Source organism: Ascochyta rabiei, chromosome 17 (assembly GCF_004011695.2).
Source record: "Ascochyta rabiei chromosome 17, complete sequence".
NCBI lineage: Eukaryota > Fungi > Ascomycota > Dothideomycetes > Pleosporales > Didymellaceae > Ascochyta > Ascochyta rabiei.
Genome location: NC_082421.1, coordinates 560,584 through 575,052, shown reverse-complemented (window position 1 = coordinate 575,052; position 14,469 = coordinate 560,584). Strand labels below are relative to the sequence as shown.

The 14,469-nt window shown below is 54.3% G+C and overlaps 7 protein-coding genes across 7 annotated transcripts, besides 2 other annotated features; 4 read left to right on the top strand and 3 right to left on the bottom strand.

The window, feature by feature from the left end:
• Positions 1-201: 201 nt before the first annotated feature.
• On the top strand, positions 202-966 carry EKO05_0009574 (uncharacterized protein; the record flags this gene model as incomplete). The annotated part of the gene is made up of 1 exon (XM_038942443.2): positions 202-966. One exon carries the CDS (start codon positions 202-204, stop codon positions 964-966), a length of 765 nt encoding a protein of 254 aa, XP_038794965.2.
• A 135-nt stretch (positions 967-1,101) lies between these two features.
• EKO05_0009573 (uncharacterized protein) lies at positions 1,102-2,312 on the bottom strand (the record flags this gene model as incomplete). The annotated part of the gene is made up of 4 exons (XM_038942692.1): positions 1,102-1,227; positions 1,281-1,976; positions 2,026-2,186; positions 2,234-2,312. The coding sequence occupies 4 exons, from the start codon at positions 2,310-2,312 to the stop codon at positions 1,102-1,104; spliced, it is 1,062 nt and encodes a 353-aa protein (XP_038794964.1).
• A 906-nt stretch (positions 2,313-3,218) lies between these two features.
• EKO05_0009572 (uncharacterized protein) lies at positions 3,219-4,183 on the bottom strand (the record flags this gene model as incomplete). The annotated part of the gene is made up of 5 exons (XM_038942416.2): positions 3,219-3,304; positions 3,354-3,548; positions 3,596-3,715; positions 3,773-4,047; positions 4,101-4,183. 5 exons carry the CDS (start codon positions 4,181-4,183, stop codon positions 3,219-3,221), a joined length of 759 nt encoding a protein of 252 aa, XP_038794963.2.
• A 262-nt stretch (positions 4,184-4,445) lies between these two features.
• On the top strand, positions 4,446-8,304 carry EKO05_0009571 (Ubiquitinyl hydrolase 1; the record flags this gene model as incomplete). The annotated part of the gene is made up of 5 exons (XM_059637566.1): positions 4,446-4,455; positions 4,510-5,484; positions 5,535-5,589; positions 5,639-6,122; positions 6,178-8,304. The coding sequence occupies 5 exons, from the start codon at positions 4,446-4,448 to the stop codon at positions 8,302-8,304; spliced, it is 3,651 nt and encodes a 1,216-aa protein (XP_059493549.1).
• Positions 7,085-7,129: a tandem repeat.
• A 679-nt stretch (positions 8,305-8,983) lies between the features above and the next one.
• On the top strand, positions 8,984-9,993 carry EKO05_0009570 (uncharacterized protein; the record flags this gene model as incomplete). The annotated part of the gene is made up of 2 exons (XM_038942446.2): positions 8,984-9,541; positions 9,601-9,993. 2 exons carry the CDS (start codon positions 8,984-8,986, stop codon positions 9,991-9,993), a joined length of 951 nt encoding a protein of 316 aa, XP_038794961.2.
• Positions 9,994-10,648: 655 nt separating this feature from the next.
• Positions 10,649-12,166, top strand: EKO05_0009569 (Hexokinase; the record flags this gene model as incomplete). The annotated part of the gene is made up of 1 exon (XM_059637565.1): positions 10,649-12,166. The coding sequence occupies one exon, from the start codon at positions 10,649-10,651 to the stop codon at positions 12,164-12,166; it is 1,518 nt and encodes a 505-aa protein (XP_059493548.1).
• Positions 12,167-12,256: 90 nt separating this feature from the next.
• Positions 12,257-12,286: a tandem repeat.
• Positions 12,287-13,098: 812 nt separating this feature from the next.
• On the bottom strand, positions 13,099-13,718 carry EKO05_0009568 (uncharacterized protein; the record flags this gene model as incomplete). Its single annotated transcript, XM_038942723.1, has 2 exons — positions 13,099-13,595; positions 13,646-13,718. The coding sequence occupies 2 exons, from the start codon at positions 13,716-13,718 to the stop codon at positions 13,099-13,101; spliced, it is 570 nt and encodes a 189-aa protein (XP_038794959.1).
• Between the last annotated feature and the right edge of the window lie 751 nt (positions 13,719-14,469).

Here is a 14,469-nt window from a genome sequence, read left to right as displayed (position 1 = left end):
GAACTACCTAGCCGCAATGTATGCCCCCACATCTCCAACATCCAACCACAGCCGAGTCAGTCATCGCGCCAAGCAGATGTGGAAGGTGATTCTAAAGCGCGCATCCATCGTGCTGACTCCCAGGCTGCTGTTGAATCGACACATGACTAGTAAGTACACGACACCGAGGTGCATGAACGAATGACTCCAACTATCTATACAATGTTTCCGCTTGGTTTTGTATCCTCAGACAAACATCCTGGCTACCTCAACCGCAGCAACAACCCGCCAGACAGCATGGCGCAACCAACACCCGCCCAGCCAGCCGCCATGCAAGCGCATCTCGCAGCGCAAACTGACCTAGCACTCCCCACACCAGTAACGGCCGCCTCGCCAATCCCACAGCCCATCTTCACTACTCCACGGCTAATCGTCAGACCGCTCCACCCCCAGGATGCACCGTCCATGTCGCAGCACGCCAACAACCCCAAGGTCACGAAATATATGTCCCTTGCCTTCCCCTCGCCCTACACGCTAGACACGGCGAACGAGTGGATAGCCATGAACCAGTCTGCGCCCATCCACAACTGGGGCATCTGTCTCGCCTCAGCCCCCAACGCGGCCATTGGCGGCGTAGGTATGAAGCCCGGCGCCGACGTGCAGGATCACGCAGCCGAAGCCGGGTTCTGGATCGGCGAGGCGTTCTGGGGTCAGGGGTTGACGACAGAGGTGCTGGCCGGCTTGACCGAGTGGTGCTTCACTGCTGAAGAGGCCAAGCTGGCAACGGGAGGCAAGCGGTGGACCAGGTTGTTTGGAACTGTGTTTGCTGGTAATGTGGGCAGTATGCGGTGCTTTGAGAAGTGTGGGTATCTGGAAGAAGGCGTGCTGAGGGGAGGTGTGGAGAAGAATGGAGTCGCGAGTGATTTGCATGTGTTTGGGTTGGTGAAGGGAGACTGGGAGGCGAAACGTGGATGGAGAGAAGCTTGACGGGACGGAAGGTAGGTCGGCTGTGGATACAGTTGAGTGGCTGAGATCTGTTAATTGGGCCCGTGCTATGCTTTATGCAAATGCCTTCTTCGTAGTCGATACACTGCAATCGTTGCTTCCTCCAGGCCACGACTCCTATGCAGGCACCATACGCTCTTCCTCAGGCAGTATACTCCAGTTCGGGCTCTGCTCCGCCTTCAACCACTTGAAGTCATCGATCTGATCCCACTGGTTCTTCACCAGTCTCATCTCATCCGTAATCTACACGTATTAGCATCTCTCTTCCCTTGTGCATGTCAAAACCACAAACTCACATATGCCTCCGGCAACGGCGCAAACCGCACGCCCTCGCAGTCCTCGATAATCGGTCTCGACGCGCAGTGCAAGTACACATCCACATTCCTCGCGCCGTGCATGCGGAACTGCCGTGTCCCGGCGAAGATCTTTGTGTCCCGAACATCAGTGATGTGTGTTGCGCCCGCCACCGTGCCGCACACCACGACTGACTTCTCGATGTTCTTGAGATAGAGAGCCGAGAAGGGCGACGCGGATGTCGGAGCGCTGAGATCGATGGTACAGTCGTTGAGGTTGGAAAGCGTGCCGGAGCTGGTAGCGCTGGAGGCTGAGGTGGGTGGGATGATGTGGATGCTGCTGTGGTTGCTTATGTTGATGCTTGTTGTGGAGGAAAACGAGGGCCGTCTGATGCCGCCGTTTGTGTCATCGATGCCGTCGCTCACGACAGCGGTCCTGTTTTGCAGGCTTAGGGCTACTTCTTGCTCTTTCCGTTCACCAGGGGACAGTCGATCGAGTGGAGCCGGCGCGAATGAAGAGTTCGTGTTCGACGTGTTTGAGGTGATGATTGGGGCACGGATACGCTGTGAGGCCGCAAGCTCGGCGGCATCGGATATGGGGATGGCAGAGGCGTTCTTGCGGGTCTTGAAGGCGAACTTCTTGGGCGGGTTGAAGGTTTGGCGAATGTTTTGAAGCTTTTCGGCAAGCGCCTTGATTGCCTGAGCACGTCAGCTTCTAGGTATCGTGAGACGATTTGAGATACAGTACCTCGCTGTACGTTCGCTGATCGTATGCCGGAATGTAGGCTGAGGCGTCCTTGACTTCGTGCGAGAGTCGGTCTATGCCTGCTAGGCAATGCTCTACGGCGTCGTTGCGTTCTCCTGCACCAGTCGCTATACTGTTCAGACGCTCCATCTGCTCCTGGAGGGCTAGTGTTGTGTCAGGATAGTACTTTGCATTGGGTGGCATTGCCAACCTGTAACTTCATGTCGAAAGTAGCTGAAGAAACGGTCTTTCGAACCGACCTCGGTTTGTGTCTGCGCAGGTGCCTGCATTGTGGTGGATTCAAATGAAGGCTACAAACAGTAGATCGAATTGGCGTTGGTGTGGATGTTAATACAACTTCAGCGGTTCCTGTGTTATCTAAGATTGCAAAGCGCGTGGTCGGGCGAGTTATATTGGACGTCGACCACGCTGGTGGGGTACCTCGCGACCAGCGCGTCGAAGCTGAGAGGCAGGATCGAGTACATCATTATGCAGTGCGCCATGACAATCGTCTCAAGACGATCCGCTTCAGGCAAGAGGGCAGTGAAACAGATCACGCCTCGCGCACCGTTTTGTAAGTAGCCGATCGATAGTCGGTGTAAAAGGTGGACGACGGCTCACTCGTGGTGGCTTACCCCGCAGTGCGTCACCGGGAAGGGACGCGTTCCTGACATACGGGTGCACGTGCATGTTCTTTAGCATGGCCAATTGCCGTAGATCGCTCGGCGTGCTTCCGTTACATCATCGAATGGTACACAGATGAAGTGTACACGTGAAGTCTATTCAGGCTGATTGTTGAGCGGCCGATAACTGTTTGTTGTGCACATTTGTGATCAGCCACCTGCACTTACTCAGCTAGAAAATCTTGCAAGGAAACTTCTCATAATCAGTGCATCAAAGATATGCTAAGAACTTGTCCCGTTAATCTGGTCTCAAAGGCTAAACGAGCCACTGGACAGGCCTACCCAGGCTGTCCTACAAACTCGATCTGTCCAGCGAATGCCAGATTAGTGGGAGGGGACAAGCCTTCGACCGCGACAATAGCGGTTGTAAGTAGCCTGATATATGAAAGTGATAAACGTTTGACATTTCCAAGCTCAAGGGAACAAGTAGTATGTACAGGTGACGGAAGTGCTCGGTTTTCGGGATTCGATGTCTGCTTCTGTTGTGAACTCCAAGGAAATTGCGTGTTGCATCTAGGCCTGCGCAGCCTTTACATCGATTCCGTACTTGTCCATCAGCCTCTGTCGCCTCCTCTCTTCGTATCCGGGGCCGTAGATACCTAGCAACGTCAGTCAAAGCGGGCAGGAGCCGGGGAGTGGCATGCTTACCACGGCCCTCGCCCAATTGCTCGAGTGTCTCTGACAACGGACGTCGACGCATCTTCTTCACGGCCTCCCTTCGCTCAATCTCCTCGTCGTCCAGCTCGCCAGACGCAGTTCCGCGCAGACCAGCGGTGTATCTGAAAGCTGTCATGGCGACGCTGAAGGCGGTACCAGCACCGAGCATGAATGGCAGGCTGCGTTCTAATCACTGTTAACGTGGTCGACGACACGAGCTCATTTGCACGCACTGTAGATGCCAACAGTGGCGCCAGCGGCAAAACCGGCATATGCCTCGTTCCAGCAGTCGTCCTTTTGTTGCAGGTTGGCGGTCGCGTCGAGTGTGAATTGGTATGCGCCTCCAGCAGCGGCTACCACTCAATTAGCTCCACAACGCTCCAATAACTGCCATCTGTGTGTTTGCGCACCAAAGAGAGCAATTATGCCTCCCGACTTGGTAATGACACCCATGGCACCAACGTTCTGCTTGCGCAGGGTGTTCTGCACACCAGCGATGACGGCACCAATGGCGGTGGATTGCAGCATCGCGCTGCCCGTGTTCGCGAGAGCATCTCGAGGATGGTAGGTCAGCTGTTGGTCGGCCATGGCGGGCGGAATGGCTGTGGGTATCTCGTCTTGGGAGCTCTCGACATCGATATGCATGTCGTTGGACTTGGGCTCCTCGGGCCCTGCCTTGGCGCCGCTAGTCCCTGTTGGTGGGCGCGTGGTCGGCACTGCATCGTCGCCGCCATGCACGTCTTGCACGGTCGGCGAGTGGGGAGCTTGAGCTGCCTGTTTCTGCCGTTCTGCTGCATGGAGCCTGTGAGGTGCGCTGCCATTTGAGCCTCTGCACACCCTCGCCTTGTGCTTGTGCTGCACCTGGATTGCTGCAAAGACCACACGACTGTTCGCTGCAAGCTTGCCGCCTGCTATGCGCCTGCTCTGTCTGGACACTCCCAGTCACACGCTGTCCGTTTGACACTTAACCTTTTCACCGCCCCATCGTGCCCGCATCGTACGCATTCTACCATAAGTAGCTTTTACCACTGCATTCCGTGACATCGCTCGACTGTGCGCTCCACATTACTAGCTGTCGCAGTCATGGCGCCTGGTACGGTACTCCCACGCTCACGGCAACTGCTGCTAACCACGGCCGCCACTGTAGGCAAAACAGCGCCACGGCTGCTACAGGACCTTCTCACATATGATCCACGTCGTGAGGATCGGGCTGGTCGCAATCTCCTGACCAGCGCCCCGCCCGAGCACAACCCCAGCAGAGACGGGATCCCCGCGGTGCCCCGTGGAAACTGCAGACACGCGCTTGTAAGAAAGGATGAGCAGTGCCTGCTACCACCGCCTGGCGAGAGGCCGAGACACAATACGATATACAAGGTCGCATCGTACTGCCCACAATGCCGTTACCACATCGACGTCATTGTAGAGTTCAAGGGAAAGGGTTACTTGGAGGGGGTATGTGGGAAGCAGAACTGGGATTTCCCACTGCACCACTTCGTATACGAAGGGGACGATGGCACACAGAGCAATGGTATCGGTGGCCAGCAGGCTCCAAAGTCTTTCTCCTTCCGTTGCACGGCGGACGCGTGCCCAACCACAGTCCGCATAGACCTGAAGCCTCCGCGCTTTACGGAACACGACCAGGAGTTGATGATGAACAAAGCACAGCTAAGAAGAAGATTTGAGAAGTCGAGGGAATTGGTGGACGCGCGTGAGGGTGAGACCATGGCTCGCAGTGTCGATGCGCCCGATTATCTCGATACGTTCCTGCGGGACTCGCTCAATCCAGCGCCAGGCAAATCGCGCGTCCCTCTGCTGAACAGGAAGTTTGCAAAGACCTTCTGGAGAGACTGTGACCCAATATTGAAGCGCCTGGGTTTCGAGCATACAGTTGAGGTGAACGACGACGACGGAGCAAGCGTTGAGGTCTGGTACCTTCCTAAGCCCAAGGACCAACAAGACCCTCTTCAGTCGACCTTGCGAACTACGATCGAGGACGCCCGATACGAACTGAACTCCATAATCCTCGCGGTCCCAGAGGGCGAACGCTCGAACGTTAGGCACCAGCCGATGTACCCAGTTCCTTCACAAGGTGACATTGAGCAAGTCCTAGCCTGCCACGACTGTAAGCTCGTCATGAGTCTCGGGTTGATCTACGGTTAACAATCTGTACAGATGAAAAGATAAGCTCGCGAACGCGCAACGACAGCAATTCACAGGAAGACCACCCGTGTGTAAAACAATGACTCATTCTCTACAATCACTGACACGTTGGCTAGTTTTTATGCCGGCCTCGGCGCGGTCAGTGACTTCGCAGACGTCCTGATCTACTTCGCGTACCGGCGACAAAGTGCCGTCGACAAGATCAACGCGCCATATTATCTGACTTGCCTCGAAGACCTTGCCAAAGGTCGCCAAAGCGAGGTGCTGCAGATGGAGGTGGCCACGCTCGCATCCCAAGGACTCCCCAGCAGAAGCGAAGTGAACAACGCATATCGCAATATTGGAATGGAGCCAGCCCATGGATATACTTTCAGTGATGAGTTTATCATCAATCAAGTCAGGTCCCGCCTACCTGATCTCGCCCCGGCAGCTCGCGAGGACTTGCGCCGATACCTTCGAATTATTGGGGTCGCGCGTGACAGCAACGCAATACAACGAGAAGCTTCTGAGTCAATCGATACGTACGAGGAAGCTCTGTCGTGGCTGGACCTCGATCAAGCTCAGCCCGACGATTTCGTTCGAACCATGTTCACCATAAAGGTGGGTCTGCCTTGACTCATTGCTCTCCCTTCACTCCCTGACTGATACTACGCAGACATCAGACAACCCCTCGTGCACTGAGTCTGCCAGGAAAGCAGTATCAGTCATAGCCGAGCATCGAAACAGCGACAGGCTACGGCAGTTCCTACACGAAGGAACCATGACCGAGCCTGAAATGGATCTGAGCGAAGCATACGCTTTGTTTGAGATTTCGGCCATGTCCGACAGGCAAAACGTCGACTTGTCAGTTTTGCAGAGCTCCATGCTCGTTGCGCCCCCGAGTGACATAGGCAAGCTCCAGAAAGCATATTCCTTGATCGAACATGATCAATCCCAGAACTACAACAACAAAGAGGATCAGCCCAAAGAGACAGGGTCACGCATCAACGACTTTCCTCTGGATACATGGCCCGTTGGCTGCCGAAACAACGGCAATACGTGCTACCTCAACAGCGTTCTTCAGTTTCTGTTCACGATCAAGCCTCTGCGTGACTTGGTCCTCAACTTTGACGCTTACGTACAGGATACATCGCCGGAAGCCTTGAAAAACAAAAAGGTCGGGCGCACGGTCGTCACTCCAGAAAGAGTGGCAACTGCCCAGAAGTTTGTCCGTGAGTTGCAAAGTTTGTTTGAGCTGATGATCCGAGCACCTACCGACAATGTCTTACCAACGAAACATCTTGCTGAGCTGGCACTGTGCAAAACAGATAGCCCAGAAGTAGGTGTTAACGAGCCCGTCGATGAAGGCAAGAACAGTAACGATCTGCTCAATGGCACTGTGGCAGCTCAGATTAAAGAAGACATCTCTGGTACCGCTCCTATTGACTCGGTTATGGACGAGGGAGACGATGTCAAGAACGAAGACGCAGCAAGCCATACCTCTGTGCAAGCTGCCAACGGAGAGCTTGACTCGGTCGAGAAACCATCACCCCCCACTCGAGCACCCCCTGTGCCACCTCGGCCAAAGGCACAGGCACAGGCACAAGAACAAGAACAAGCAAAGGAACTCAAAAAATCAAGAGATGACCATATAAGTGAGAGCGCTAGGCAGCAGGATGCTGCTGAGGTCATGGGAAACATCTTGGACCTAGTTTCATGCGCGATCAGGGGCGACGGAGTTCTGCGTGACGGTGAGCAGGATGACCTTATCAAGAACCTCTTCTTCAGCGACGTAACAATCGTACGGAATACGACAGACAAAGTCGAGAAGACCAGCGAACTTCGGAATCATCACTTGATTTCTGCTGGTGGACGCGATCGTCATCTCTACGCGGCTCTTGATGACGATTTTGGATTGAGCGATCTTGAGGGAGGCGACAACAAGTATGAATATATTGCGCAAGCTGCTCCTATCCAAATCGTCAACGTGCGCAGGCTGCAGTTCAACAAGGAGAAGAAGCAGCAGGTCCGTGACACAGCGCAGCTTAGCCTGGACGACGTTCTGTACCTAGATCGATATCTCGAGGCCACCAACACGTTAACTGGGGACAAGCTCCTGCAGTTGCGTAAAGCACAGTGGGCAAAGCAGCAGGAGCTTCAACGCCTGGCAATACGATGCAAAGACTTGCAAGCACTCGAGATTGAAGGCATGGATCTTGCTGAAGCAGTAGAGGAGACGGCGTTGTTTACTGAAAGTTTCCTCGCAGGTATTGAGCAGCGAATGACCGAGTCTCTGCTTACTCCGCCACCTGAAGAGCTTCCAGCGAGCCTGCACGAGAGGGCGAAACAACTCAAAGCAGACCTCGAGGAGATCAGCACTTCCATGACCCAGCTCGAATCGGATGTCGACACTGTGTTCAAGCAATACTGCGACCATGGCTACCGCCTGCACGCCATTTTCGTTCACCGTGGCGGCACCGGCTCGGGTCATTATCTGATTTACATCAAGGATTTCCAGAACAACACATGGCGCGAGTACAACGATGAGACCGTTAGACCCTACTCCGAAGAAGACGTCTTCAAGCTTGGGCCGGGTGCCTTGGCTGCTGGAAGCACAGGGATTGTATTTGTCAAGGATGGCTCTGTCGATACGCTTACCGAAGCGGTTTGTAGACGGCCGGACTATGCTGCGGCAGGCACGACGACTGAGCAGGAACACACGGATACTGAAATGACGGATGCCAACGTCCCGAGCATCAAGTACGACGGACTCGACGTCATCGAAGGAGTTGAGAAACCGTGAGCTTGTCCCGGCGTACACGGCGGGCCATGTCACGTTCTCTGTTGCTTCGCTGACTCGAGTGTGTCATAACTGATGAAGAATTTCGTGGGCGTCTACCGCCGGTTGATTTGCAGTCCGTGGGACGCATACGTGCAGGAGAGAGGAAACGAAGCTGCTCGCGCACAGGGCCACCCGTGAAAAGAGAGAAGTTGGCGCTATTCCCAAGTGTTTCTGCGTAGTAGCATTGAGGGCTTCTTTGCATGTAAAGTCCAGGACATGAAACGGCGTTATCAGAAAGAGCCTTCGAGGCATAGCATAGCGGCATTCGTACTGGCTCTCAGAGCAAATTCTCTCACGATTTGGTACAGGACATAGATCACTCCATGTCAGCCATCTCTTTCATCCGAATACAAGTTGGAGACGTTTCATCCAACAACATCGTTTGAACGCTCGTACTTGTGTCACAGTGGCTGGTGATGCACAATACACGTGCCCCATTGCGCCTTCGCGCGCTAGCACGTGGACCCTGAGTGTTCCACCAACAAAGAGCGTTCTTTCCGGCGGGCCTCGGAACTGTCTGTCAGATGTGTACGGCGAGTGACCCGGCACTCACGCCTCAACAACACACCCACAATGTCGCTCTTACCTATACCCCCTCGTCGCAGGCAGGACCCATGAGACTCCGTCTTTCACGACCACCATGATACGCACTCCCTGCGCCTGGGCTCGCACAAGCTCACGGCGCGCAACGCAAAACGTACACGCTTACCCTCGGGAGCCCAATCGTGTCACCGGAAACACCACTACGTTTAACCTTGTAGCCCAACGAGCTTCTCCTGCGCATGTTGTGCGGAGATACAACGTAACAAAGGCCCCAACAGGTCATAAAGCGCCTGCGACTGCCACAACGATTCCTGGACCTAGCTGGCTTTGGCTCGAACCCGTCATTGAGCCCTTCCGCGCATACGGGCGCGTGCAGCAGCGGAAACCGTATCTCACGCAGCTGGTCAGTTCGCTGGTCATCTACTTTGTGGGCGATCTGGTCGCACAGAGCATTGCCGCGCCAGAGGAGAAAGATGTCACAGAAGAGGAGGAAGAGAGGGGATGGGTGCAGCAATGGAGTGAAGACCGCGACTGGGCACGAACAGGTCGAGCGCTGATCATTGGGGGCATCAGCAGTATACCGAGTTACAAGTGGTTCTTGTGGTTGAGTCTGAACTTCAACTACTCGAGTAAGATCCTGAGTTTGACTACGAAGGTATGCGCCTCCTGTCTTACACGTCTCAAATGAGCTTGCTGACACTAACAACCACGCAGGTCGTTGTCAACCAGATTCTGTTCACGCCTATCTTCAATTCGTACTTCTTCGGCATGCAAACCCTCCTCGCCGGCGCTTCCTTCGACGATTGCGTAGAGCGTATCAAGCACACAGTACCCACAAGCTGCATCAACAGCTGCAAGATTTGGCCAGCAGTTACGGCGTTCAGCTTCACGTATATTCCGATCCAGTACAGGAGTATTTTCGGCGGTGTCATTGCGATTGGGTGGCAGACTTATTTGAATTTGCTGAACCAGAGGGTCGCTGCGCAGGAACACCTTGAGCATCCGGCACGACAGGAATTGGTGAATGAGACGACCACAGCTACGAAGCACAAGAACATGGACGTAAGGAAAGAGAACGGGGGTCCAAAGCAGAAGTGCGCTGCATGAGCGACAACAAAGACACGCTTTGCTTTAGAGATTCGAGAATTGAGCTGAGAGACTTCGACAGTCAAACCTTTCCTTTGTCACATTGCATGGATCTCTGGAAAGAGCCGGGTGCACCGCATGGCGTTCCAAATGGCATTGCGACGGCTACACATTGCAATCAACATCGACGGATTTTATCGAAATATGCACGCTGAATGACCGGTCTCGGGCAAACACTGCCTGCACTCTCTGTAATCCCTTGTTCAGGTGTGGGCTCGACTCTCTAAAAGACACCTTCGCATGAGATTCGGATGGCTTGCTCCATACAAATACCTGATGTGTTATTTTGAGTGTGTTCTTGTATCAAGTAGCGTATCTGTAGCTCCACTGACCCCACTGATCGTCGCAACCGCGACTTCCCTTGCTCCGGACGTCATAGCGATGAAACAAGAAAAACTTCTTGGATAATCGGAATAAGTATCCACTGCCTGGGAAAATGGCAGGAACCGACACCACCGACACGAAGTTATCAAATTGTGATGTCATCATGTCGATTGGGCACTACGGCTTCATAATCCGGAAGCAATCCTAAATTATCTTTAGCATACTGCTTGACGACGAGCTATTGAACATTCACCGACACACATCCGCTTTCCTAGAGATACCTGATTTTATCATGGCTTCTGCAGCACAGCAACACGTAGACAAGGAGTCGTATAGCTCGCGGCAACATCGATCAGAGCTTAAGAAGATGGCCGACCTACCTTCTGAGCTAGAGAAGGAATTGGACGATCTGGATACCCAGTTTTGGATTCCAGGAGAAAAGTTGAAGGAAATCGTCAAGCGCTTCCGCGAGGAGCTTGATGAAGGTCTGGCCAAGCATGAGCAGAACATCGCCATGCACCAAACCTGGGTACATCGCCTGCCTTCTGGTAATGAGAAGGGGACTTTCCTCACCCTTGATCTTGGAGGAACGAACTTGAGAGTCTGTGAGATAACGTTGCGTGGTCACGAGAAAGAGGGGGCAGAGAAGACCGAGCTCAACCAGGAGCAATACAAGCTGCCGGAGGAACTCAAGAAAGGCGACGCAGATGGCTTGTTTGACTTCATTGCTCAAGAGCTAGAAGACTTTGTGAGGTCGAAAGGTCTGGACAAGAAATACTCCAAGGACAAGCCGATGCCGCTGGGTTTTACGTTCTCTTACCCAGCAACGCAAGCGCGAATCGACCACGCTGTACTCAAGACTTGGACAAAAGGCTTCGACATCAGCGGCGTAGAAGGCCAAGACGTCGCGCGACAGCTCCGCGAGAAGATTGAGAAACGAAGTCTGCCAATTGAGATCATCTGCGTTATCAATGACACTGTCGGCGCAATGATTGCATCCGCCTACAACGATTCTAAAACCATCATCGGGGCCATCTTCGGCACTGGCTGCAACGCAGCCTACATGGCCAGTCTGTCCGACATTCGCAAGATCAAGCCCTCAGACAGAGACACCATAGAAAGCCAATATGGCAAGAACAGCAAAATGGCAATAAACTGCGAATACGGTGCCTTTGACAATGCGCACCGCGTCCTCCCCTGGACCAAATACGATCAGCAGATCGATGCCGATAGCCCACGACCAGGCGAACAAGCCTTCGAGAAGCTCTCCGCAGGTCTGTATATGGGAGAAATCTACCGACTCATCATGCTCGATCTTGCAGAACGGGGCCTTGTATTCAAGAACCAGGACGTGAACAAGCTGAGAGCAAGCTACTCCATCGACACAGGCTTCCTATCACAAGTTGAAGACGACGAATCCCCGACCTTCTCAAAGTCTCGCCACCTTTTCAAAAACACGCTCAACCTCGAGCCCAGCGATATTGAGATCGAGCTCTCCCGACACATTACCGAGTTAGTTGCCGTCCGCGGCGCCAGACTGTGTGCCTGTGGCGTTGCTGCGATTTGTACCAAGGAGTACATCGCCGAGGGCCATGTCGCGGCAGACGGGAGTGTAGCGAACAAGCACCCCAAGTTCAAGAAACGGTGGGCCAGGGCGCTGGGCGAGATTCTGGATTGGAGTGAGGCTGAAAAGAAGGAAGGCGAGGGGCCGATCAAGATTACGAGCGCGGAAGACGGGAGTGGGATTGGCTGTGCTATCATCGCTGCTATGGAGCTGGAGAGACGGGGCAGGGCGCAGAACATTGTATAGATTTGTGATTGTCAATGTCTTGCTGGTGCTGGCTGTAGCATCCTACGGAAAGAAGCCACACCTCGATTCTTTTGAATCGACTTTCTCTTCAAACAAACATGATAAAAAAAAAAAAAAAAACTCAAAGTCACACGCAACGCACCACACTCCCAGGCAATTTGATCTGTATGTGAGGGGTTCGGAGTTCGAGGGGCATACGGTGGTTTTCACGGGTTAGTTGACCGGGTGGTGCGCGTCTTTTGTAGTACTAATGGGAAAGTAGAGAGCCGGACGAGTGGGGCTGGGGGAGCGGATATTGCGGGGGAGTCTCAGATGTGGCGGTTGAGGCGTGTCGACCGTTCGTTCCCATCTTGTTGGTTTGCGAGGTTGAAGAGCACTTGCGTAGAGGCAGCACTGAGGAACGGAAGCAGAGTGCCACCACGGAACCAACCAGCCGTGACATGGTCAGCCAGAGAAGGGAGACCGAGGAGCTCTACAAGTTTGTCATTGATAATGAGAGGATCTTGGACGCTACTCACTTGCAGCCAGAAATCGCAGCGAAGGTTGTTGTGCACTGGGTAGCGAACAGAGAGTGGCGCCGGCGCCATAGAGACATGTCACGAGGATATTATGCACAAGCCAAAGCGACAGGCACAGTATTGTAGGAGTAAAGCACATTACTAAAGGCATGCGACATGGTTCCAGGAGTCAGAAATCAAGTCATCTTGCATTATAATGCATCGAGAAGAGAGCTATGAACATGCTAGCCATGTATAGTTGTTCAGCGATGAACGAAGCCCTACCAGAAGTTTCCCAATTTCAGAGATCATGCCGTCAAATGTGAACTCCGCCAGTGCAACAGACCTTCCTCAAGGAAGACGGATTGAAGGATCTGCAGACACCAAGATTCGTTTCAAGACCGACCTGACCACAATGAGCTGTGAAATGCCTGTCTAGACAATGACAGCCATAGCGGCGTTGAGAATAGCGCCAGCAGCGAGCAGCGAACCCAGACCGAGGTAGGGAGTGGGAAGGACAGCCCCAGCAGTTGAGACGGTCTCGGGGGTGCTGCTAGTTGATGAGGGACGAGTGACGGCAGCCGTGGAAGAGGGCGCCGTAGTCGTACCAGGGACGGACGCAGTGGAGGACTCGATGCCGGACGAGGGAGCCACACCAGACGAAGGGACCACGTCAGAGGAGGGAACGACAGGAGGGACGCCAACAGACGAGACACCAGTCTCCACGGGTGGAGCAGGCGGGACGACGGTGGCAGGCTCGGACGGAGGGCCGCTCAGAGGAGCAGTCGCAGTAAACTCGACCGAAGTGACCGGAGGAGCAGGAGAAGGAGGCGCCTCGTAAGAGGGAGCCACCGGCGGGGTGTGGACAGGCACACCAGGCGCGCCGCACACGGTCTCGGTGACAGTCACGGTGACTGGGGCGACACAGGCGGCTACAGAGCGCATTAGCTTGGGCTACACAGGGTCGACGGTGTACACTTACTGTCATAAGGAGAATCGTGAGCGGCGACGACGCAGGCGAACGTGGCAGCGACGAGAACCTTGAAGCCGTACATGATGAGCGCGGTAAAGCTTGTTCAGTTGGTGATGTGGTAGAGCTGGAAGTATGTTGGATAGTGCTGCAGCGTGGACGAATGCTTGCGCGGTGGAGTTGAAGGTGTGTCGTGGAAGAAAGTGGCAGAGGCGGGGGAAGGCAGCTTGATATGATATAGGAGCCGGGGGCGCAGGCGGCAAGACGCGTTTGCTGCCAAATTTTCGGCGCGCAAGGGTGACGCAGAGACCCGTAAGGTGCTCAGAAGCGCAGGTGAAAGAGAGGCTGTTGGCGGGCAAGTGGGCAAGTGCGTCTGTGCTGTGTTTACCAAAGTGTCACCGCCTCCCCATACAAAGCGTCACTGCGGGTAACGCAAATGCAGGTAGCCTAACTTGCTCCTCTGAGCGGCGGCCTGCGGTTCCAATAGCTTTTTTGGTGCAGCCTGTGACGGGTGTTCCGTCCTGACGAGCTAGTTGGGTCGTAAGACGGGACCTTGCCGGACGCTGGACGCCGTGCGCCGGACGCTGGACAGTGAAGGTGCTGTCACGTGCAAGCCGTGCCTGTCCGTCCGGCCGCTGGAGCAGCTGCCCTATAACTGCCACAGTGTGCTCAATGACGCAGCTGCATCTCCGAGCCTAGCTAGAGCTTCCAAGAGCGACCGTCTGTCCTGTCGTTGTTTGTTTTGCTCGAGCAGCGCAGCTTCCCTCCTGCTCTTGAAAGCGACGCTACGATCTTGGCAAGCTCGCTCGCCCGCTCGCCTTCTTCAAAACCTCGCC